The sequence below is a fragment of the Orcinus orca genome, chromosome 2 (assembly GCF_937001465.1).
Source record: "Orcinus orca chromosome 2, mOrcOrc1.1, whole genome shotgun sequence".
In the NCBI taxonomy this organism is placed as follows: domain Eukaryota; kingdom Metazoa; phylum Chordata; class Mammalia; order Artiodactyla; family Delphinidae; genus Orcinus; species Orcinus orca.
Window position 1 is genome coordinate 172143040 of NC_064560.1, and position 26185 is coordinate 172169224.

Here is a 26185-nt window from a genome sequence, read left to right on the forward strand (position 1 = left end):
CCCTCAGAGCATCTGTTACCACATGGAGCCAAGAATCTGCATTTCCAGGAAGTTCCCAGGTGATGCTGATGTCACACTTAGAACACTACTGCCCTAAGGATAGAAAGTGTGCTGTGCCTTTGAGCCCTTGGCTTCCTACACCATATTCTATACACACCCTATTACACATTCCTGCTCACAACTGAGAGCTCCTCAAGGAAAGGGACCAAGGCAGTATTCGATACAAGGTTACTAAACCAATAGACGGTGGTGGATAGATGGATACATCGATGGATGGACAGATGAATGTATCAGACTGAATTTATTCACACAGCTTTTTCATACAGGTCCATGACCTCAGACATCCCCATACCCACCCCCCAAAAAAGGTACCTTAAAAACATCGTCTATAATAGATTCCCACTGTGCAGAGAAGGTAAAAAGAAATTCAAGAAGAGCTTTGACATTGTGAGCCCGTGTCAAAGGAGTTTTGAATTCTAACCCAGTGCTCTTTCTGCTACCCTGTTTACCAAGGTGACATTTAAGGAGTCACACAGGATGCCTCTGAGTGGCACCTCTCAGAGTCCTAACCTGCCCAAACCCTCCCTCCTTTTATTCATATATATGTAGCCTATGTGTGTGTGTATCTATATGTATGCACGTATACACGCATGTGCACACACACAGTGATTTCATTTGTAGAAAGCAGATGAAGGTGGTCAGAGAAACAGAAGAAGGAAGAAGAATCTAGCCTCCCACAGGGAGGAGAAGGGCAGCAGCTCAGGCAGGGAAGACCCCATCAGAAAATCCTATCTCCCAAGCGGGAGTGTCTGAGCTCCAAGCATCCCCGGGCTGCCTGGAGTTGAGACAGAGAGGTCAGGACACAAAGGAAAGGGGACAAACCTACCAAGGAGACAAACAGTGTATATTCAGGAGAAAATGAGAGACTAGGAGAGGAACAAAGGCGGGAGAACGTCAGCTGGGAGGGGGCGGAGGGTGGGAGGAATGGCAGTCGAGTGCTGAGCTGGTAGCACAGGGCAGCATGGCGGGGGGTGGAGGGCGGGGGGCAGTCAGTGCTGGCTCCAGCACTCCGCTCTGCCCTTTCAGCAGCAGCGGGAGCAAGGATGAGCAATGGGCTTTGCTGGAGACACAGCCGGGGGGATGCAGCAAGGGACAGCAGGAGGACCAAAGTCAAAAGGTCTCTACTGCTGCAGGTGGTGCAAATGCAGATGCCCGTGACATTGACAACTCCTGAGTCTGTAGGGCTATTTTTCCCATAGGCCTGTGCTCACCAGCAGCGGGGTTCCCGCTGCAGCTCTGCTCAAGAGGGAAAAGTCAGCATTCCCACCTCACTGGCATCCAGAACTTTTCCTGGGGGACCTGCAGATTAGCCTCTTGGGTCAAGCTCTCTTGCCTCCCTCCCCCACTCCAGAAACCTTGCCAAGGGAGGATCACAAAGCGGAGACCTTAGGGTGCTGCAGAGCTGTCGCATTCAATTCCCCACAGAGCGCCAGTGGCATTTAGGGCAGGACGGGTGGGGGCCCACCCCCTCCCCAAACAGTGGGAGCAGCTAATGACTGCTATTAATGATGCTGGCAATTAGCACTCGCGAGAAAATGGTTGGGGGGCCGCTCACCAGGGGAATGTGGGAGGGAACAGAGCACACATTCAGAGAAGCAAACAGATTGCTGGTGTTTGTGGTGCAGGGAACCTGGGAAAAGCCGCTGTCTCTTGGATTTATCCAGAGAAATTGGGGAAGAGGAAAGGGAGGGCTTCTATGGACATTGAGGGCCTTTCTGCCGTACCCTCCCCGCTTCCCTGGTGGCGCAGTGGTTGAGAGTCCGTCTGCCGATGCAGGGGACACGGGTTCGTGCCCCGGTCCGGGAGGATCCCACATGCCGTGGAGCAGCTGGGCCCGTGAGCCATGGCTGCTGAGCCTGTGCGTCTGGAGCCTGTGCTCCGCAACGGGAGAGGCCACAGCAGTGAGAGGCCCGCGTACCGCAAAAAAAAAATAAATAAAAAGGTGTTTGTGAGGGTTCTGGAACCTTCCTCGTGTGAGAAGACCCCAGATGAGATCAGGTACAGCTATTCTTTTCTATGCAGTTTTTTGTATGTGTGTGTGTCTGTGTGCGTCTGTGTGTGTGTGGCCTCACCGCGCAGCATGCGGGATCTTAATTCCCCAACCAGGGATCGAACCCGTGTCCCCTGCAGTACAAGTGGGGAGTCTTAACCACTGAACCACCAGGGAAGTCCTCTATGCAGTTTAAATCCCTTGGGTAGTTGGATGATCCTTTATGAAGAACCCAATTTCTCATCAGCAGGGAGAGGGGAAGGGGAGTCGAGGGGGGCTGGGGTGGGAGTGCTCACTGGCAAACCCACAGAGAGAGGAGAACACACGGCCGGATACTTAGGGATGCGTCTCCAACCAGGAGAAAAGATGCAGCTTCCTCCCTAAGCAAGGCTGCCTGGCCTCACGGTGAAGACATGAAGAGACAGAAGACACGGACCTACAAGCTGCGTGAGGAGATCCTGGTGGAGAAAGAAAAATAGGGGCCAGTGCCCATCTTGGAAGTCAACAGACAGGCAGGAGGGGCCCACAGGAATGGCTAAGGAGGAGACCCCCTGGACCCACTGGGGGTCCGCGGTATACTTGGGGGTCACAAGGAACCTTCCTCTGTGGCTGCTATCACCGTGCACACACATGAAAGAGACCCAGACCAAAGAGAAGCACTCCAAACCCCACGGCTCAAGGAAAGCACCTATACACAGGGACAAAACGGACTGACATTTGAGAAGAGATGTAAAGGAGATAAGCCAGCACTGGGGGAAGTGAGAAATAATACCAAGCTAATAAATACTTTAGAGAGAGCAACCATCACTAGTAAACACTTTCCAGACAGCAACCCAAATCAAAGGAGATCATTCTCGGACTCCTCGCAGCATGAGACAATAGCTATGCCTTCGCCACTTAAATCAGAGAAGGGATGAGAGGAGAGACAGGGAAATGCAAAAACCAGCTGACCAGTACAGGTCAATACATTTTCCTTTCTGGAAGACAAGGGTGACTGGACCAAGGGAACCTCTCCCCAGGGGGCAGGTAGAGACCTCAGCATCATAGCTATTCAGAAGCTGGCACAGGGAGGTGGGCACCTCCTGCCTGCTTTTCAGGTTCTGTCCAGATGACAGTAGTTGGTAAGAAAACAAAGGGTCTGTCACATGAGAGGCTTGAACCCTGAAAGAGAGCAAGAATTAAAGAAGGTGTTATGGCCTGAACTGTGCCCCCCCCAAATTCATATGTTGAAGCCCTAACGCCCAGTACCTCAGGACATGACTATATTTGGATCTACGGCCTTTAAAGAGGTGATGAAAGAGCAAAAGTTAAAATGAGACTGTTAGAATGGGCCTTAATCCACTCTGACTGGTGTCCTTATAAAAAGAGGAAATTTGGGGACTTCCCTGGTGGTGCAGTGGTTAAGACTCCACCTGCTAATGCAGGGGACATGGGTTCAAGCCCTGGTCCGGGAAGATCCCACATGCCTCAGAGCAACTAAGCCCGTGTGCCACAACTACTGAGACTGCATGCCACACTACTGAAGCCCACGTGCCTAGAGTCTGTGCTCTGCAACAAGAGAAGCCACCGCATTGAGAAGCCAGTGCACTGCAATGAAGAGTAGCCCCCGCTCGCCACAACTAGAGAAAGCCCGCATGCAGCAATGAAGACCCAATGCAGCCAAAAATAAAATAAATAAATTTATTTTTTAAAAAAAAGGAAGAGGAAATTTGGACACAAAGAGACTTTGGAAGTACACGTGCACAGAGGGATGACCATGTGAAGAGGCAGCAAGAGGGCAGCCGCCTGCAAGCCAAGGAGAGAGGCCCCTGAGGAACTAACCCTGATGGCACACTGATCTGGGACTTCCAGCCTCCAGAACTGTGAGAAAACAAATTTCTATTCTTTTTTTTTTTTTTTTTTTTTGCCGTACATGGGCCTCTCACCATTGTGGCCTCTCCCGTTGCGGAGCATAGGCTCCGGACGCACAGGCTCCAGACGCGCAGGCTCAGCGGCCATGGCTCACAGGCCCAGCTGCTCCGCGGCATGTGAGATCTTCCTGTATCAGGGCACGAACCCATGTCCCCTGCATCGGCACGCAGACTCTCAACCACTGCGCCACCAGGGAAGCCCCCAAATTTCTATTCTTTAAGCCAGCCAGTCTTTGGTATTTTGTTATAGCAGCCAAGGAAACTAAGACAGGAGGCAATGCTACAGGGGGAAAGTTGGGGTGGGGATTAGGGGAAAACCCACACTAATCCAAAGAAAGGTTTTGGCCAAGGTGTGTTCATTGTTTCAAATATTTGGTGAAGGCAGCCAATTGACATCAGCTAATTGAGCTGATTGACTGAAATGCACAGGAATCACCCTCAAACCCTAGAGTCTAAACATTATTAAAAGTCTGATCCCTTTAATTACACTGAATTGTTCAATTTAAGAGCATCTACCACAAAATCCTTTGAGCAAAATTAAAAACACATGGCATGAATCCGCGCTCACACATGCCTCGGCTGTGAAAGCATGTGCTCGGCTTCCGAGGCACCCCTTTCCCCTTCACGAGTAGAGCCTGGGTAAAGAATGTCACCACCCTGGGCCTGATTTCATCAAACAAGCCTTCTGACAGGTCTCCCATCCTCTAGCTTTCTCCTGGCTTCAGTCCATCTTCTCCAGGATGACCCAGCATGTGGCTGACAGGGTCTTGGTACTCCAGCCAGGTGTCAGGCCTGAGCCTCTGAGGTGGCAGAGTCGAGTTTAGGACATTGGTCCACCAGAGACCTCCCAGCCCCTCGTAATATCAGTCAGCGAGAGCACTCTCGGAGAACTCCAGCTCAATGCTAAGACCCACCTCCACTCAATGACCAGCAAGATCCACTGCTGGACACCCCATGCCAAGCAACTAGCAAGACAGGAACACAACCCCACCCATTAGCAGAGAGGCTGCCTAAAATCATAATAGGTTCACAGACACCCCAAAACACACTACTGGATGCGGTCCTGCCACCAGAAAGGCAAGATCCAGCCTCATCCATCAGAACACAGGCACCAGTCCCCTCCACCAGGAAGCCTACACAACCCACTGAACCAACATTACCCACTGGGGGCAGACACCAAAAACAATGAGAACTACGAACCTGCAGCCTGTAAAAAGGAGACCTCAAACACAGTAAGTTAAGGAAAATGAGAGGACAGAGAAATACACAGCAGATGAAGGAGCAAGGTAAAAACCCACCAGACCAAACAAATGAAGAGGAAATAGGCAGTCTACCTGAAAAAGAATTCAGAGTAATGATAGTAAAGATGATCCAAAATCTTGGAAATACAATGGAGAAAACACAAGAAACGTTTCACAAGGACCTAAAAGAACTAAAGAGCAAACAAACAATGATGAACAACACAAAAAATGAAATTAAAAATTCTCTAGAAGGAATCAATAGCAGAATAACTGAGCCAGAAGAACGGATAAGTGACCTGGAAGATAAAATAGTGGAAATAACTACCGCAGAGCAGAATAAAGATAAAAGGATGAAAATAATTGAGGATAGTCACAGAGACCTCTGGGACAACATTAAATGCACCAACATTCGAATTATAGGGGTCCCAGAAGAAGAAGAAGAGAAAAAAAAAGGGCACTGAGAAAATATTTGAAGAGATTATCGTTGAAAACTTCCCTAATATGGGAAAGGAAATAGTCAATCAAGTCCAGGAAGCGCAGAGAGTCCCATACAGGATAAATCCAAGGAGAAACACGCCAAGACACATATTAATCAAACTATCAAAAATTAAATACAAAGAAAAATATTAAAAGCAGCAAGGGAAAAGCAACAAATAATATACAAGGGAATCCCATGAGCTTAACAGCTGATCTTTCAGCAGAAACTCTGCAAGCCAGAAGGGTGTGGCAGGACATACTTAAAGTGATGAAAGGGGAAAAACTACAAACAAGATTACTCTACCCAGCAAGGATCTCATTCAGATTTGATGGAGAAATTAAAAACTTTACAGACAAGCAAAAGCTAAGAGAATTCAGCACCACCAAACCAGCTTTACCACAAATGCTAAAGGAACTTCCCTAGGCAGGAAATACAAGAGAAGGAAAAGACCTACAATGACAAACCCAAAACAATTAAGAAAATGGTAATAGGAACATACATATCGATAATTACCTTAAATGTAAATGGATTAAATGCTCCAACCAAAAGACATAGACTGGCTGAATGGATACAAAAACAAGACTCATATATATGCTGCCTACAAGAGACCCACTTCAGACCTGGGGACACATACAAACTGAAAGTGAGGGGATGGAAAAAGATATTCCATGCAAATGAAAATCAAAAGAAACCTGGAGTAGCAATTTTCATATCAGAGAGAATAGACTTTAAAATAAAGACTATTACAAGAGACAAAGAAGGACACTACATAATGATCAAGGGATCAATCCAAGAAGAAGATATAACAATTGTAAATATTTATGCACCCAACACAGGAGCAACTCAATACATAAGGCAAATACTAACAGCCATAAAAGGGGAAATCGACAGTAACACAATCATAGTAGGGGACTTTAACACCCCACTTTCACCAATGGACAGATTCATCCAAAATGAAAATAAATAAGGAAACACAAGCTTTAAATGACACATTAAACAAGATGGACTTAATTGATATTTATAGGACATTCCATCCAAAAACAATAGAATACACTTTCTTCTCAAGTGCTGAAGGAACATTCTCCAGGATAAATCATACCTTGGGCCACAAATCAAGGCTTGGTAAATTTAAGAAAATTGAAATCATGTCAAGTATCTTTTCCAACCACAACACTATAAGCCTAGATATCAATTACAGGAAAAAACCTGTAAAAAATACAAACACATGGAGGCTAAACAATACACTACTAAATAACCAAGAGATCACTGAAGAAATCAAAGAGGAAATCAAAAAATACCTAGAAACAAATGACAATGAAAACACGATGACCCAATACCTATGGGATGCAGCAAAAGCAGTTCTAAAAGGGAAGTTTATAGCAATACAGTCCTACCTCAAGAAACAAGAAACATCTCAACTAAACAACCTAACCTTACACCTAAAGCAATTAGAGAAAGAAGAACAAAAAAACCCCAAAGTTAGCAGAAGGAAAAAATCATAAAGATCAGATCAGAAATAATTGAAAAAGAAATGAAGGAAACGATAGCAAAGATCAATAAAACAAAAAGCTGGTTCTTTGAGAAGATAAGCAAAATTGATAAACCATTAGCCAGTCTCATCAGAAAAAAAGGGAGAAGACTCAAATCAAAATAATTAGAAATGAAAAAGGAGAAGTAACAACTGACACTGCAGAAATACAAAGGATCATGAGGGATTATTACAAGCAACTATATGCCAATAAAATGGACAACCTGGAAGAAATGGACAAATTCTTAGAAAAGCACAACCTTCCAAGGCTGAACAAGGAAGAAATAGCAAATATGAACAGACCAATCACAAGCACTGAAATTGAGACTGTGATTAAAAATCTTCCAACGAACAAAAGCCCAGGACCAGGTGGCTTCACAGGCGAATTCTATCAAACATTTAGAGAAGAGCTAACACCTATCCTTCTCAAACTCTTCCAAAATATAGCAGAGACAGGAACACTCCCAAACTCATTCTATGAGGCCACCATCACCCTGATACCAAAACCAGACAAAGATGTCACAAAGAAAGAAAACTACAGGCCAATATCTCTGATGAACATAGATGCAAAAATCCTCAACAAAATACTAGCAAACAGAATCCAACAGCACATTAAAAGGATCATACACCATGATCAAGTGGTGTTTATCCCAGGAATGCAAGGATTCTTCAATATACACAAATCAATCAATGTGATAAACCATATTAACAAATTGAAGAATAAAAACCATGTGATCATCTCAACAGATGCAGAAAAAGCTTTTGACAAAATTCAACACCCATTTATGATAAAAACCCTTCAGAAAGTAGGCATAGAGGGAATTTACCTCAACATAATAAAGGTTATATATGACAAACCCACAGCCAACATTGTTCTCAATGGTGAAAAACTGAAACCATTTCCTCTAAGATCAGGAACAAGACAAGGCTGCCCACTCTCACCACTATTTTTCAACATAGTTTTGGAAGTTTTAGCCATAGCAATCAGAGAAGGAAAAGAAATAAAAGGAATCCAAATCGGAAAAGAAGAAGTAAAGCTGTCACTGTTTGCAGATGAGATGATACTATACATAGAGAATCCTAAAGATGCTACCAGAAAACTACTAGAGCTAATCAATTAATTTGGTAAAGTAGAAGGATACAAAATTAATGCACAGAAATCTCTTGCATTCCTATACACTAATGATGAAAAATGTGAAAGATAAATTAAGGAAACACTCCCACTTACGATTGCAAAAAAAAAGAATAAAATACCTAGGAATAAACCTAGTAAGGGGACAAAAGACCTGTATGCAGAAAACTATAAGACACTGATGAAAGAAATTAAAGATGATACCAACAGATGGAGAGATATACCATGTTCTTGGATGGGAAGAAGCAACATTGTGAAAATGACTATACTACGCAAAGCAATCTACAGATTCAATGCAATCCCTATCAAACTACCAATGGCATTTTTCACAGAAATAGAACAAAAAATTTCACAATTTGTATGGAAACACAAAAGACCCCGAATAGCTAAAGCAATCTTGAGAAAGAAAAACGGAGCTGGAGGAATCAGGCTCCCTGACTTCAGACTATACTACAAAGCTACAGTAATCAAGACAGTATGGTACTGGCACAAAAACAGAATTATAAATCAATGGAACAGGATAGAAAGCCCAGAGATAAACCCACATATGGTCACCTTATCTTTGATAAAGGAGGCAAGAATATACAGTGGAGAAAAGACAGCCTCTTCAATAAGCGGTGCTGGGAAAACTGGACAGCTACATGTACAAGAATGAAATTAGAACACTCCCTAACACCACACACAAAAACAAATGGATTAAAGACGTAAATGTAAGGCCAGACTGTATCAAACTCTTAGAGGAAAACATAGGCAGAACACTCTATGACATAAACCACAGCAAGATCATTTTGGACCCACCTCCTAGAGAAATGGAAATAAAAATGAAAATAAACAAATGGGACCTAATGAAACTTAAAAGTTCTTGCACAGCAAATGAAACCATAAACAAGACGAAAAGACAACCCTCAGAATGGAAGAAAATATTTGCAAACGAAGCAACTGATGAAGGATTAATGTCCAAAATATACAAGCAGCTCATGCAGCTCAATATCCAAAAAACAAATAACCCAATCCAAAAATGGGCAGAAGCCCTAAAATGACATTTCTGCAAAGAAGATATACAGATTGCCATCAAACACATGAAAGGATGCTCAACATCACTAATCATTAGAGAAATGCAAATCAAAACTGCAATGAGGTATCACCTCACACCTGTCAGAATGGCCAGCATCAAAAAATCTAGAAACAATAAATGCTGGAGAGGGTGTGGAGAAAAGGGAACCCTCTTACACTGTTGGTGGGAATGTAAATTGATACAGCCACTATGGAGAACAGTATGGAGGTTCCTTAAAAAACTAAAACTAGAACTACCATATGACCCAGCAATCCCACTACTGGGCATATACCCTGAGCAAACCATAATTCAAAAAGAGTCATGTACCAATATGTTCATTGCAGCACTATTTACAATAGCCAGGACATGGAAGCAACCTAAGTGTCCCTCAACAGATGAATGGATAAAGAAGATGTGGCACATATATACAGTGGAATATTACTCAGCCATAAAAAGGAACTAAATTGAGTTATTTGTCATGTGGTGGATAGACCTAGAGTCAGTCATACAGAGTGAAGTAAGTCAGAAAGGGAAAAACAAATATCATATGTTAACACATATATATGGAATCTAAAAAAAAAAAAAAGGTTCTGAAGAACCTAGGGGCAGGACAGAAATAAAGACACAGATATAGAGTATGGACTTGAGGACATGGGGAGGGGGCAGGGTAAGCTGGGTTGAAGTGAGAGAGTGGCATGGACATATATACACTACCAAACGTAAAATAGATAGCTAGTGGGAAGCAGCCACATAGCACAGGGAGATCAGCTTAGTGCTTTGTGACCACCTAGAGGCGTGGGATAGGGAGGGTGAGAGGCAGATGCAAGAGGGAGGGTATATGGGAATATATGTATACGTGTAGCTGATTCACTTTGTTATACAGCAGAAACTAACACACCATTGTAAAGCAATTATACTCCAATAAAGATGTTAAAAAAAAACAACAAACACGTGCCATGTCCACAGTTCGTCTTCACCCCATGATCCTAGAATGACCCACATCTTGAAGCAAGCCCTAAAGGTCCCATTATCCCATCCCATCCTGATTTGGGGGTGGACCAGAAGCCATACGGAATGTTGTAGAGGGAAGTCACATGGTGAATGCTAAGCCCTTTGTGACTCCCTAAGTCATAACTAGAAGTTGAGGAAGGAAAGAAAGAATAGAAATGGAAACACAAATCTTCAGGATTATTTTGGGTCTTCAGAGCCCAACATCCCAAGTGACAAGTATACCCAGGTCATGTTTGCTGACTGAGTGCTCAGGTGAAGAGCATGGAGGCTCCAGGGCCATATTTCTAAGGCAGGAGAGCCCTTACCAAAAGTGTGACCCTCTAAGAGCTGAGACAATGAAGCAAGAATATTCTATGTCCCTTGGTGGCCAAGGAGACATTTGGAATGTCTGCCTGAACTGACACACCCCACAGCTTTGCCCACCTCAGGTTAGCAGCTGTGAATGGATCTTCTGGAGCTGAGGGAAAGGAGTAGCAGGTCTGGCATTTGACAATGGCCAGGTAAGGATGTTTCTCTTCCGCCTTAACACTTACCTCCCATCCTCTAGGAACAGAGCTGGGTGTGCCACCCCTGCCCAGCTCACTCTAAGCTTCAGGCTCAGCTGACCCACAGGGGCAACTATGGCTGCGCTGAAATAGCCAACTCACCACAGGTCCTTGAGACCAATCAACAGGTGCCACCAGAAGATGCCCGAGGTGAACAAAAAGGAATGCTCCATCGCCCTGCCCAGCTACCTCATCACTCCCCCAACCCAACAACTGGGAACTCACGTCTGTGGTTCTCGTTTCTGTGGTTGGGTGGGGACCGGGTCTCCTGGTCTTGGGCCTCATCCCCCTCCTCGCTGGCCAGGTGGGTGTGAGCGTAGTGGTAGCTGAGTCCCGGCCGGTTTTTATAGCGTTTGCCGCAGACTAGAGAGGAAAAGAGGAAAGGAAGGGAAAACGCAAATGTTAGCAATCTCTGCAGCTACGGCCATCATTCTCCCAGGCAGTGACTCCCATCCATCCACCCCAGAGCTGGGTTTCCCCGAAAAAGTGTCTCCCACTCCCAACAGCCCCCGACCCTCACCCCAGCACCAGCACCGCTGCGACAAGTAAAGAAAAGAACCCAGGTAAAGAAAAACCAGAGAAGACGGAAGTTGAACTGTGTACCATCATTTCCTAGCTGTGAGACCCTGGGAAAGTCACTTGCACTCTATGTGCCTCAGTTTCTTCAGAGGGAAAATAAGCATAACAGTAGTACTTAGCTCTTTGGTTGTTATGATGAGTTAATCTCTATGCAAAGCACTGAGAACAGTGGTAAGGGTGATAAGTATTATAACTTTGGTAAGGGTGACACTTATTATAACTTTGAAGTTAAAAGGCACTGGGAGTCTATTTAGGCCAACACCCCATGGCACAGATGAAGCAAGTGAGGCCCAGCAAGCTTAAGTGATTTGCCTGGGAACACACAGCTGGCTGTGGCAGAGCCACTGGAACCCAGGTCTCCTGGATTCCTGTGCAGTACTCCTTCCACCACCCTGTGGTTGACTCTGTACGAAGTACAAAAGCTTTATACGGATCATATTTTTGATCTATCACCCAGTGATTCTGTGCCAGAAAAACACATTCCACCTCCACCATTAAAACTATGAATCTGAGGCATCCTTGGTAGACGTCGCAACCAAGAGCTTGTGCCCTTGATGGCCCGGGAAGCCTCTGATATCCCGAATCTCTAAACACGTGTCCTAGCAGGCACCACCTCTCAGGTGGACAGTAGGAGACAAAGGCAACAAGTAACACAAATATGATTTCTTGGACCCAAGAAGAAGAAAGGGGCAGCTCCCTTGGTCGGCTGCTCAGTACCTAAATGGCTAAGACTAGACCACTGCCACCACCCTCCCTGTCACAAAGCCCAATATCTCAGCCCGTGGAGGGATGGCACTGCTGGTAGCAGAAGCCACAAGGGTCTTCCAGTAAAAATCTCATGCCAACCCTCTCATCTTGTCCCCACCTCTCCCCAGCAGAGCAAACCCCACCGGATCTGCTGGAGTAGCCGAGGTTGCCAGCTTTAAGAGACTCTCGCTTCACATGACTGGGTTTTAGCAATGAGTGTAAACACTTCACAAGGTGGAAAGAGTACAGAGTTCCTCATCAGACACGGGTTCAAATCCCACTTCCAGGTGCCAAAGCTGACCAGCTGCATGACCTCCACAGTATAGAGAAGAGCTGTTACCCACCCCTCTTACCCCCTACCCTTATTATTTCTGGTGGGGTTTCCTTTCTTACTAGATTCTCTTAGGTTTTTCAGGTATTATAACCATTGGCAAAAATGGATATTGTCATCTCTTCTTTCTCATATATATGTAAACTATTGTATCTTCTTAGCTTAATTCATTTGTAAGAATCACCAAGACAATATTTTAAAATAGCAAAAGCAAGCTTTTCCAATTGTAGTGAAATTGGATTTAGTGGTTCACTGTTTAGAATGATATATGTAGCTAGTTTTTAGTCTTTATCAAGTTTAAGTAGTTCTTCTTATTCCTGAGTTAGAGTTTTATTACAGGAGAATTTTACCAGCTGTCCTTTCAGCATCTACTAATATATGACTCTCTTTTAGTTTGCTGATATGGTGAATTATGTTGATTTCCTAATGCTTCCTACTATTGAGCCATTCTTGCATTCCTAGAATGTACTCCATTTGGTCAGGGTGTATTATCTATTTGATATACTGCTGCATTCTACTTTCTAATTTTGCATTTTGCGTCTATACTCAGACTTGAGATAGATAAATAATTTTGGGCCTTTTACCATGATTTTCAATTGCATAATTGTGCTGACTTCCAAAAATAAATTAAGGAGTTCTGTGTGAAATTGGACAAGATACATAATCTCTTTGTGCCTTTTTTTTTTTTAATATATTTATTTATTTTATTTTGGCTGTGTTGAGTCTTCGTTTCTGTGCAAGGGCTTTCTCTAGTTGCGGCAAGCGGGGGCCACTCTTCATCGCAGTACGCGGGCCTCTCACTGTCGCGGCCTCTCTTGCTGCGGAGCACAGTCTCCAGACATGCAGCCTCAGTAGTTGTGGCTCACAGGTCTAGTTGCTCCGCGGCATGTGGGATCTTCCCAGACCAGGGCTCGAATCCGTGTCCCCTGCATTGGCAGGCAGATTCTCAACCACTGTGCCACCAGGGAAGCCCTGTGCCTTTTTTGAAACCTGAAAATGATGATGGTATTACTTACCTTGAGGGATTATAAATAATATTTGTAAAGTATCTCACTCAGTACCCAACACCTAATAGATGCTCAATAAACAGTAGTGAGGGGCAAGGGGCTTCAGTGTGGTCTACCACATCTTAAGTGCTATACCCCCCTTGAAAGAGGGACTTTGACCCTTACCTCTCCTATGGAATCTGGGAATTGGCTGGACTTTCTTAAGAAGGTGAGAGTCTGAAATTCAAGTTGGTGATCAAGTTGGTGACCAAGCTGGTGACCTAGTGACTATAAATTCAAGTCCTACAATTGGCTCCTCTCTCCCTCTCTCTCCCTCTCTCTCTCTCTCTCTCATAAATATTGCAAAAAATAATAGTAATAACATGTCACTACACAACTCAATTCCATTTGGCTCAGGAAGTGGGACCTAAGGAGACCCCTGAGGCACACCGTGGGCCTGCTTGTGACTTTTTCTATTTAACTTTTACATGATCTAAGGTCAATAAACAGCAAATTATGGGGTCACTGGATATAAATTCATTTCATTACAAGGAATATTGCTGGTGAGGAATAAATGTTTATTAAAAATAAGGCCAATAATGTCAGTATTTATATGAGGAAGCCTCAGCTGCCTCTGCAGATCTCCCTACTGCACACTCCACAGTATTTTATTTGTTTATTTGTTTCATTTTCTTGTGTCAATTACCACCGTCTTCCTTAATCACAGAATTCCAGGATTTTAAGATCCCGGTCTAACTGACTATCAAATTGTTTTATTCCCACGAACACTCTAGATGCCTTCCTAGAACAACTCCACTGATGGGGAACTCACTACCCACCCGAGTAGGCATTTCTTCTTTGACCTCCTTGAATTATAGTTATGACTGCACTGGAGGACCTCTCTTAAGGACAGTGTCATATCGATTTCATCTTGATGTCAACAACTCCACCTGCCGTGCTGCCATGCACATTTTACACCTTCAAAACATACCCATTGAATAGTTGATGAGTGAACACAGAAACGTTTTGTAGGAAAGCGAGGAGATGGGAGAGGAGGTAAGTGTGTAGAATCGGCTCCATCTATCCACATTAATCTCACACTAATAGTTCTTAAAACCTACAAAACCAAACCCAAGCAAAAAGCTTCCCATATCTCCTTCCCCAATACCATAGAAAGTTTTAGAGCAGATCCTTTTGCTAAAAGAGAGATTCTCAAAGAGTAGTCACCAGACCAGCCCCATCTGCATCACCTGGGAAGTTGGTAGAGATGCAGTTTCTTGGGCTCCACCCCGGACCTACCGAAGCGGAAAGTCTCAGGGTAGGGCCAGGCAATCTGTGTTTTAACAGGGCCTGCAGGTGATTCCAATACACACTACAGTTTGAGAACCACTCTGCTAGAAGATTGAATATATTGAGGCTTAACTCTGCCCGCCCTGCATGCGCCTGCCCTTCTGGATGGATGGAGGTGGCAGGAGGGGGCAGCAGGAGGCAGCCCTGAGACCTGTGTTCAGTTATTAGAGGAAACAGAAGCGGACAGCCCACAGTGGCCCTGGAAGCCAGACCCCTTAACCACAATCCCTGTATGCAGAGCTTTCCAGGTGGAGCTTCATTTTTCTCCACCTGCTTATATCATGTCATTCCTTCATCACCAGGTCTTCAAGGAAACATTTATTAAACACCTAATGTGTACCCAGCCTTGAAGCACCAGAGGACAAAGACAAATGAGCCCCAGTCCCCTCCCTCCAGGAGTCCGAAGTCTAGCAGAGGAGATATACACGTCAACTAGCAAGGAGGGAGGTGGGATAAATGCACCAATGCGAGCCTGTGCCCCGCAAAGAGGAGGGGCCAGCTCACGGGCTTAAGTGGGGTGCGAGGATGGCTTCCCAGAGCAGGTGGATGAGCTGCAGCTTGTGAGAGAGCAGGACATCACCAGGCAGACAAAGGAGGAGGGCATGCGGGCACCAAAGCACGTCCCGCCAGCACCTTTGGGGAACTGCAGGATATTCAGTAAAGCCACTGGGAAGGGGGCATCGGGGTGGGTGTGAGGGGGACTAAGGAGAGGAAGGTGGGCAGGACTTTATCCTGACAGTGGGAAGTGGGGGGAGGACTGTATGCATCCTGAGGACCAACTTAATCAGATTTACATTTTAGAAATACTGCTTAAGGTTATAGTGCGAAGATGGATTCGGAGGTGGCAATAGGCTCCTTTAATTTTCCGTGTGTGAACAATGAGGACTTTGGGGTAGGAGAGAGGTTAGAGAGAATCTGGTAGAAGGGGGAGCGGGTGCGAGTCAGCAGAAAGGAGGAGCGCAAAATGACTTCCACGAACTCGGCCTTCCTGGCCACACGCCATCCAGCCCCCATCCAGCCCCCCAGCCTCACCCGAAGCCTCCTTCCCAGCCCTCCTGCCCACTGGCCCTTTCGTTTCTTAAACATTTTTCCTTCCACAACAGAGCCTTTGCACAAGCTCTTCCCTCTGCCCAGAATGTCCCGCAGCCCCACTTTGCCTGATGAACGCTTCACAATCCTTCAGTTCTCGAGTCTTTCCAATCACAATTAGGACACTGGTGTGTTACCTTCCCAGGACTAGTCGTGTATCAGTATGTGTCTCTCCCACCAGCAGCAAGCATGGCAGGCCCTGTGTGTCTGCACACTGCTGCAGCCCCAGTGGTGAGCTCGGGGCCTGCACTCAATGTCAGCTAAGGGAAGCAATAAAAATACCTAGGTTTCTGACTTGGGCAACTGGGTGGAAGCACGTAGGAGGAAAATCAGATTTAAAGAAGGAAGCGAATGAGCTCAGTCTGGGGTTGGCTTATACACCTGGTGCTTGGGAAAGAGATGTGGATGTTGGAGTTGCCAGGTGGCAGTGGAAGTGATGGATATGGAGAGAAAAGTGCCAGGAGAGAAGGAGGAGAGAAAGAAGAAAGGTGGACACAGGACAGAACTCAGAAAACACCGGTATCTTAAAGAGTCTGGTGAAGAAAGAGAAACCGATTTAAAATTTTTAAGAAACACTCACAAAGGACTGAGCAACATAGGCCAGAGGAGCAGGGCTTCCAGGTGACAGAAACGATGACACCACCAGTCATGGCCCCTGCTAACAGCTACTGAGCATGTACCATGTGCCAGGCCTGTTCTGGTGCTTCAAGTAAATCAGCTCACAGCCACGCACATCCTCATTTTACAGAGGCAGAGCCAGGATAACGTCAGATGCCCCAGAAGGGCCGAGAAGGCTGGGGACTCAGAAGACAGCACTGGGCTTGGCAATTAGCAGGTCACCTGAGTGAGCAGGGAATCCACAGCCTCAAGTAGGATGACGCAAGGCTACAGGAAGCTAGGATGCTTTGGGGAATGAGGAAGTGGTGATGGGGCCGAAGGACCATTCCTTCCAGCATGGCTGTGGAAGGGGAAGGAGTCAGCTGGTGGGCAGATGGGACTGAAGAGTCCAGGGAGGCTGAGTGGGGATTGTCCTTTAACAGAACAGGTCTTGATCAGGTCCGTAGGCTAAAGGGAAGGAGGCAGGAGGGAGGGGAGTTTGAGAGGCAGGGTTAGGAGAGATTGGAGTTCATGGAGCAAGATGCCTGACCCCAAAACAAAGCTGCTGACCCAAGTCCCAGTCCCTCAAATGACTTCATCCTAGGGACGAGAGATTGCTAAGATTTATTTTGGTTGAAGAGCATCTGGGTCAGACTGCTACATTGTGATGGAGACAAACGCCTTGGAAATCCTGCTTTGACTGGTTTGGAAGAGAAGGAAAATCTAGCACTGTCTCACCTTCTCTATGTATTTCATCACATCTCGCTGCCACTCTGAACACTTGTGAGCCAGCTTCGTAGACGTGTGACCTGTACATTCAGACAGGGTCCTGGGTTTGGAAGGGTCCCACACTTAGTTTAACGCCTTGCTCTTGCCATCTTGAAATTTTTAATACTATTAAACAAAGGGGCCCTCATTTGCATTTTGCACTGGGCCCTGTGCATTATGCATCTGGCCTTGGAAACCATTTGGGGCAGGGGGTGGAGATCTGGGACTAAGTTATTCCAAACAGCCACCTTGATCGTGTAAGAGCTGCCACAGTGAATGCAGGACCCAGCCAGCTCTAGTCGAGGGCAAAATTTCCCTCTGAGGTAACTAGGAAGCCTGGCCAGAGGGGTTAGCCACTCAGCAGTGGTCATTTTAGTGCCACCAACAGCTCTGGCCCTTCGTCTGGGTCGACCCTCCCTTCAGAGAGGCAGGCTCTGTATTGATGCGTGGGTAGGCTAGATCCGAACAGCCTGGGTTCAAATCCCAGCTCCGTTGCTGACTGACTGTGACCTTGGGTGAGTAGCTAAATCTCTCTGTGCCTCAGCATCCTCTCTGGAAAACGGGGATGATCATGACAGCACACCTACTGCACAGTTGTGAGGCTATGTGAGAGAATACATATAAGTGGTGCTGGGAAAACTGGACAGGTACATGTAAAAGTATGAGATTAGAACACTCCCTAACACCATACACAAAAGTAAGCTCAAAATGGATTAAAGAACTAAATGTAAGGCCAGACACTATAAAACTCTTAGAGGAAAACATAGGCAGAACACTCTATGACATAAATCACAGCAAGATCCTTTTTGACCCACCTCCTAGAGAAATGGAAATAAAAATAAACAAATGGGACCTAATGAAACTTAAAAGCTTCTGCACAGCAAAGGAAACCATAAACAAGACCAAAAGACAACCCTCAGAATGGGAGAAAATATTTGCAAATAAAGCAACTGACAAAGGATTAATCTCCAAAATTTACAAGCAGCTCATGCAGCTCAATATCCAAAAAACAAACAACCCAATCCAAAAATGGGCAGAAGACCTAAAATGACATTTCTCCAAAGAAGATATACAGATTGCCAACAAACACATGAAAGAATGCTCAACATCATTAATCATTAGAGAAATGCAAATCAAAACTACAATGCGATATCATCTCACACCAGTCAGAATGGCCATCATCAAAAATCTAGAAACAATAAATGCTGGAGAGGGTGTGGAGTAAAGGGAACCCTCTTGCACTGTTGGTGGGAATGTAAATTGATACAGCCACTATGGAGAACAGTATGGAGGTTCCTTAAAAAACTACAAATAGAACTACCATATGACCCAGCAATCCCACTACTGGGCATATACCCTGAGCAAACCATAATTCAAAAAGAGTCATGTACCAATATGTTCATTGCAGCTCTATTTACAATAGCCAGGACATGGAAGCAACCTAAGTGTCCCTCAACAGATGAATGGATAAAGAAGATGTGGCACATATATACAATGGAATATTACTCAGGCATAAAAAGAAACAAAATTGAGTTATATGTAGTGAGGTGGATGGACCTAGAGTCTGTCATACAGAGTGAAGTAAGTCAGAAAGAGAAAAATACCATATGCTAACACATATATATGGAATCTAAGAAAAAAAAAAAGGTCATGAAGAACCTAGGGGTAAGATGGGAATAAAGACACAGACCTACTAGAGCATGGACTTGAGGACATGGGGAGGGGGAAGGGTAAGCTGTGACAAAGTGAGAGAGGGGCATGGACATATATACACTACCAAACGTAAGGTAGACAGCTAGTGGGAAGCAGCCGCATAGCACAGGGAGATCAGCTCGGTGCTTTGTGACCACCTGGAGGGGTGGGATAGGGAGGGTGGGAGGGAGGGAGACCAAGAGGGAAGAGATATGGGAACATATGTATATGTATAGCTGATTCACTTTGTTATAAAGCAGAAACTAACACACCATTGTAAAGCAATTATACCCCAATAAAGATGTTAAAAAAAAAAAAGAAGAGAGAGAATACATTGAAAATAGTACAGGGCTCACAGTAAGCGTCAGCCATCGTCAGCTGCTATTGTCAACACTGCGGATCCGCAAAGGGAATAAACCCTAAAGGGAAGGGGGTGGGGAGGACTAGTAGTTTGTCCTCTGAAGTCTGGGGTGATGGAGTTGCAAGGAAAAGAATGTTGGGAAAGATACATTCTGGAAATAAAGTATTAGAACCATCTGCTATCCCTTTATCACGTCAGCAATCTCACTCCCCACTCCTGTGCAGAATCAGACTGAGCCCCAAGACAGCTGAAGCATTCAGAGAGGGCTGCGCCCCCATCCTCCCACTCCAGGCTCCCTCCCCAGGGCAAGCTCCTTGGCGTCATGCGCCCCTGAAGCCATCACCCCTGGGACCAGGCACAAGCCTGTGCACAGCCTCAGGTCCTTCTTTTCACCTTGGCAGCACGCACCTGGATTGTGTGTTCCAGGCGCCACGCACGTGGAGAGGAACGGCTGTGACAATGAGGAAGGTCCAGCTTGCCTTCCCCTCTCTCCTTCCCCCTGGGGCAGATCCATCTGTCAAGCTGCAGAATTAGTGCTTGCCCACTTCCCAATCCAGAGCTGCATTCGCCAGGCAGGACCTCCTGTCTGGAGTTATGAATACCTTCAGTGCCACCCCAGAATATTTACAACACACCTCTGCCACCCCACTCCAACCCTACACCACTCACCCCTTATGAGGATGGGGGAGGAAGCGGAGAAGGGGGAGGAGGGAGGAACAATCAGGGGCAGTTTGTGTGAACAAAGCCGGCTGCAGCAGACAGCAGAATCCTTCCTGCCAGGGAGAAGCGGCTGCCTTCCCCACTGATAACTTAATGACTCTGGCACATTTTCATCAGCCCAACTTGGAGCACGCAGTGGGTATCTGAGCCAGTGGTTTCCGAGAGCCTGAAAGCAGCGACTGAAAGCAATTACAGGATGAGCGTCCAAGAGACAAAGCCTGGACCTTGGGAGTCACCGGGCCACATCTCTTTCCCAGCTCTGCCCTGTGGCACTTACACACAGCCCTGAGGACACCACTTCCCTTTCTCTGCAGCTTGACTTCCTCTTCTGTAAAATCGACCCAGCAGTGCCTGTCACCTGCTGATGCCTCCAAGGCATCATACTTACAGACTATCAGGCAGGCACACATTCTCACACTGAATCTCACAACAGCTCAGGAGGTAGGGATTATCATCCCATTTTACAGAGAAGGAAACTGAGTCTGGGGGGCATTGAAACAATTCACTAAATGGCAGAGTCGGAATTTGAACTCAGGTCTGTCTGACTTTGAAACACACAGAATCAAAGACCGTGCTAGTCATTCTCCATTCACAACCCCTCCCAGTGCCTGGAGCTGACCTCGATGGCCTCTTGCCCTCTGCTTCCGGTGGAGTTTGGCCATCGGGAGGCACTGGCAGGAGGACGGAGGGTGAGAAGAGAGGAGGTGGGGATCTGTGCCCTGCCCACCCCACTCGGGCTACCCTCCCTCCCAGATCCAGCTACCCCTGGGAGCCAATGTCCTCCCTGCTCCTTGGAACTCAGGATGGGGAGGGTTCCCCCTCCCCCTTGTTGCTACCTTTATCCTGCCCACACCTCCACAATCACTCTGACATCAAATTCTCTGCCATTCAGCCCATCTAAGGTTGAAACTTATGTCCTGCTGGAGCCAAGACAAATACAAACAAGGGCCATTTTGACAAGAGAATCATAGCCTACCAGACCGGTTCAGATGTTTGGGGACCTCCACACCTTCCTGAAAACCCTCGGTCTTCTCTCTGCAGAACCATCAAGGTGGGTGGAGGACCGTCTACACCAATCCCCCGGGTGGGAGGAAGCCCCAAGTGAGAAAAGTCCTGCTGTGAATGAGCTTGGGACAAAACCCAGGGAACACTGCAAAAGGCCACTAGCTCAGACCTGTGTACTCAGGGTAGGGTGTTATCCCTACGACTATGTTAAATGCCTAGAAGAGCCAGTGATGGCTCCACAAAGCTCAAGCGATAAAAGTGGTGGCTTCACAGATGGCCCAGGTCCTGCAACATTTAGGCACCAAAAGCTCCTCTTGGACAAGCACAGGTGGGCTTCCCTCCCCACCCCTTCTCGAGCCAGAGGCCAGCAGCGCGGGTGGCCTTCTGCAGACCTGGCGTCTGGCCCTGGCTCTGATACTACTAACCCACCGTGCATCCTTAGACAAATCCCACAGCTTTCTGGACTTGGTTTCCCTATTTGTAACATATGGCAGTTGCATCAGGCCATCTCTAAGTCTTTCCATTCTAACACTGCACAACGCTTTGTTTCTCTGGGTCCTCTGAGGACTGTGTGTCTCCTGAAGCAATTATTCCCTCAACTGTGACAGAAAAATGCTGTAGATTCCCAGCCACAGAATCCACCCAGGGGCTGCCTACACCCTTCTCCCCACCCCACCAAGCCAGGTAGGCAGATGCCCTTCTGTGGCTTCATGCCTTCTTCCAGGCCACCCTTGATGCTTATTTTAAGCTGAGTTCTTCTGGACAGAAACACAGGGGCTGGAGTCGGGGTGGGGTGTAATATCCTGATTTTTCAAAGCCACATTCCTCAGGGTCTGGCACTGACCCATATATTAGGAGTGAGCCCAGAGCCAGGATCTATCAAATGCCTGTGATCCACAAGTCCTGTGTCTTCATCAAGGGAGGGCATTCTGCATATTGTAGGAATTTACTGTATGTGAACGTGGCTACATGTTTTTTTTAAAAAAAAAAAAACAGGAAGAACGGAGATAGGCAACAAGGTTTCATTTCAAAATACTCTATAACCTGATTCTGGATCCCCCGCAGAGAAATGCAGAAACTTCCAAAACCAAAGCATTAAATGTGTTAGCAGAACTCTTTCCTGCTCTGTTGAGAAGCAGGGTAACATGATTCTGGTGAACTCTGGGGTCAGTTGTCCTACGTCAGCTAATTGGTTGTGTGACCTTGGGCAAGTTACTCCAAACCTCAGTTTCCTTGTCTGTAAAATGGGGATAATAATAGTTTTATACCTCATGTGGGTATTGTGAGAACTGAATGAGTCCATCCTTGTAAAGTACTTAGCACATTGCCTGGCACGCAACAAATGTTCAACAAACAGTAGCTCTTTCTGATCATTCAGTTCACTCTCAGAATGCTTCCCTGATCTCTGACAATGCCAGCAGCTAGAGCACAAAACACCACTGGGGACTCACGTGTGAAATAAATACCCTTTCTTGAATTAGTAGAAAAAAAAATATTTATTGAGCATATTTATGAACCAGGCAGTGAACTAATTATTTTTACACACGGTCTCATTTCACCCTCTTGAAAACCCTCTAAGGTCAATCTTATTGCCCTCACTTGACAGAAAAAGAAACTGAGGCTCAGAGAGGTTTTTGTGATTTGTCCTAGGTCGTGGCTAGGGAGTGTTGTAGCAAAGACTCAAATCCTGGGCTTCTGATTCGAGAGCCATCTTCTGCGGGCCACCATCCCTTATAGACATGGTGTCTTTGATTCCTTATTCTAGTGAAATCATACATTAGCATGTCCTTAATTCACTTAAAGAGTCAAATATCATTCTTTTTTTAATCTTCATGGAAAATAATTTAAATAATAAATATTGCTGTCAACATTTCTGGAGAAGGTAAACAGAGAAAGGCAAAAAAATCAGATGCAATATCATAAAGTATAGTAGCCTCCAAACATTTGGGAATCTGGCCAGTGTGCTCTCTTTGGGGATCTCGGGGTGAATATCTGACATAAACGCTCCTTCAGAGCCTTGATTTGTGAGTCCTGACCTACCAAGTGCGTCTCAATGACCCTTACCTGAAGCAGGCCCCCATCCACCTGCGACATCGGTATAAGATCCTCACGAACTTTGGGGAAACAAATGTATACTAGCATATTTTAGACATTTCTGCCTGGATGTCCTGCCATGTCCACAAACCCATATGTCAAAGTTTCATCACTTCCCCAAATTACCTCCTCCTCCTCTAGAATATTCCAGTTAAGCCTCCCTCATGTCTCCATTACTCAAGCTCAAGACTTGAAGAGTCACTGTTGCCACCTCCCTCTCTCTTGTACCCCACATCCTGTCTGTCCTCTGCCAGGTTCTGTGGATTTTTCTTTCATAAAGTCTTGCTTGTTTGCCCCATCCATTGTGTTCCCGCTCTCACCACTGTCCAGACTTCATGTCTTCTCCTTCCTGACTGGAAAAGGCTCCTCTTAGCCACAGGCTTCAGGCTCTCTCCCCTGAACACCTAATCCTCAAGATTAACCATTCCAGAGGCGTCTCCAGGATCATCCATGATTCACCATTGACTATACGGGCCAAACTCTAAGCAGCTCAGTCTAATGTCCAGCTCTGTGCCCCTCAATCTCCCTACCCAAACGCTCTGCTTCAGCCACGCTCGTCTATCTTCTGTCCTGGTATGTGCATCCCACATTCGACATTTTGGGAGCAGCCACTGTGCTGGGTCTGGGATGCAAGTTGAATATGACACAGTCTCTGCCCTCAGAAGGCTCACAGTCTAGCTTGAAGAATGGACAAATAGACAAACTGTTATACTGTGTGAGAGGTAGCCTATGCAGAGTTATGTACAAGGTAAGGTAGATTCCAGGAAGAGATGAGTGACGGGTGGGGGGATAGGGAGATTGCAGGGGAGAGAGAGAGAGATTGCTAACTGGGATCAAGTCCTGGATCTGCCACTTATTCACTGGGTGACCTCAGGAAAGTTAATTAACCCCTTTTCTCCACAGAATCCTTATCTGTAGGATGGAGATGATCATGCCATCTATCTCCTGGTATTTTTCAAGGATTAAAGAATTAATATAGATGAAACCTAACATTCCAGGCCCATATTATAAATCAACAAACTTTTGCCATTACTATTATTACCTCCGGCTGATTCCCACATACCCCTCCTTCCCTGGAGACGTCCGTCAATTCAATACACCCTCACTGAGGACCTGCTTGGCATCCTAGGGAAGCACCCTCTGACATACCGGTCCCCAGCCCCAGACCACTCCCTCCCCTGGATTCCTGCAGTGCTCACTGCCTACTCAATGAAAACTGCTTGTGTTATCTCCTCCTGGGATATCAGCCTTATCTTGCCAACTACATTGGTGACAGAGGAAATAAGGAAAAGGCAAAGGTGGAAGAAACAGTCATTAAGCACATACCATGTGCAAACATTTTAATATATATTATCACATGTAGCTTTCCTAACCGTGTACATCCCCACTCCACACCTCGGGACAATGGACACTCCCAGCAGCAAGACAATTTTCTCGAAAAATTCTGGATAACAAGCTAACAAGTGGCAGGGCCACAATCTGACCAGTCAGCGCACCTTCTTTGTGCAGCTCTTGCTAACCCACTTCCCTGACCCCCCACCAGGACTTGAAATAAGAGAAATCAAAGGCTGTGCACCAGGCACTTTGACCTCACAGTTCTGCTTCTAGGAAATAAAAGCATTATGCAAACATATAGCTGCAATATTGTTTTTAATAGTGAACAAATTTTAAACTGTCTAAACATCCAACAAGTGGAACAATGGTTGAGCAAACTGGGGCATGGCCATATCATGGAACACCATATAGCCTTAAAATGTTGTCATAAAAATGTCCTTATTAACATGGAAGGATGGTCCTCATGTGTTGTTGAGTGGGGGGGATGGGTTAAAGTGGTATGTATCATTTATTGGGGGGAGGGTATAGTAGACAGAGACAGCGAGAGCCCTAAAATAGGATACAACAAAACAAAGTGGAAATTACCTCTGAAGAGTAAGATTATGGGTGATTTTAATTTTTCCCTTTATGCTTATCTGTAATTTCTGATTTTTCTGCAATGAACGTATACTGTTTCTGACTGGATAAGAAAGTAATTCAAGAGGGTGTACACATAGGTATAAAACAAACTTACAACTACTAAAGGGGAAGGGGGAGGGATAAATTAGGAGTATGGGATTAACAGATACATACTAGCATATATAAAATAGATAAACAACAAGGATTTACTGTATGGCACAGGGAACTATATTCAGTATCTTGTAATAACGTATAATGGAAAACAGTTGAAAAAAAGAACAATATATATATTACTGAGTCACTTTGCTGTACCTCTGAAACTAACACAATACTGTAAATTAACTATACTTCAATTAAATAAATAAATAAAAGAGGGTGTGAGTTACAGCCCAGAAAAGGCAAACCTAGGTTTGGTGGTCAATGGGCAAGGTTCTTGAGAGAGCTAGAGGGTATGAGGGCATGAATGAGAAATTTCAGCCTCTCCCCAGCCCTGTCTCCTACCAGCCCTGCTGCGGCAACCTGCAACCTGTGTCCATGAAGCGAGGACATTTAAATATTTAAACAGACCCAGCTTTGCAGGAACAAATGCACTCAGTCTCCAGGGATCAATCCCATGCCACAGGCCCTGCTCCACAAATCAAGTTTCTGGGGTACGGAGCCTTTCCCACCCCTCCCCCGCCGCACCCCACGCAAGAACCTGCAAGATAATAGCGGCAACAACTGAGGGATGAGGCCGGCTTCCCTTCAGCGGCAAGGGCGGCCAGCCTGAAGGCCGCGTTATTGGCTTTTACCACTGCAGCTTGAAGCGAAAAGCACGTGAGCCTTAGAGAATGGGGGACCTTAATGCCCTCAAAATTTTTTTTAAATAAGACTGCAGTAGTCATCTGATTCTTCCTGGGCACTCAGGTATGGGGGAAACCGGAGTGATTTTAAGGAGGCTGAGGTCAAGCGGAGTTTCTAGAAC

General features: G+C 45.8%; 1 protein-coding gene across 1 annotated transcript in view; it reads right to left on the bottom strand.

Moving 5' to 3' along the window:
* Positions 1–26185, bottom strand: part of DPF3 (double PHD fingers 3) — a 260049-nt gene that overhangs the window by 71562 nt on the left and 162302 nt on the right. Inside the window, exon 7 of the mRNA XM_012537113.3 lies at positions 11175–11312. Within this exon, the coding sequence (XP_012392567.1) occupies positions 11175–11312 (138 nt within the window). The remainder of the gene's footprint in view (positions 1–11174; positions 11313–26185) is intronic.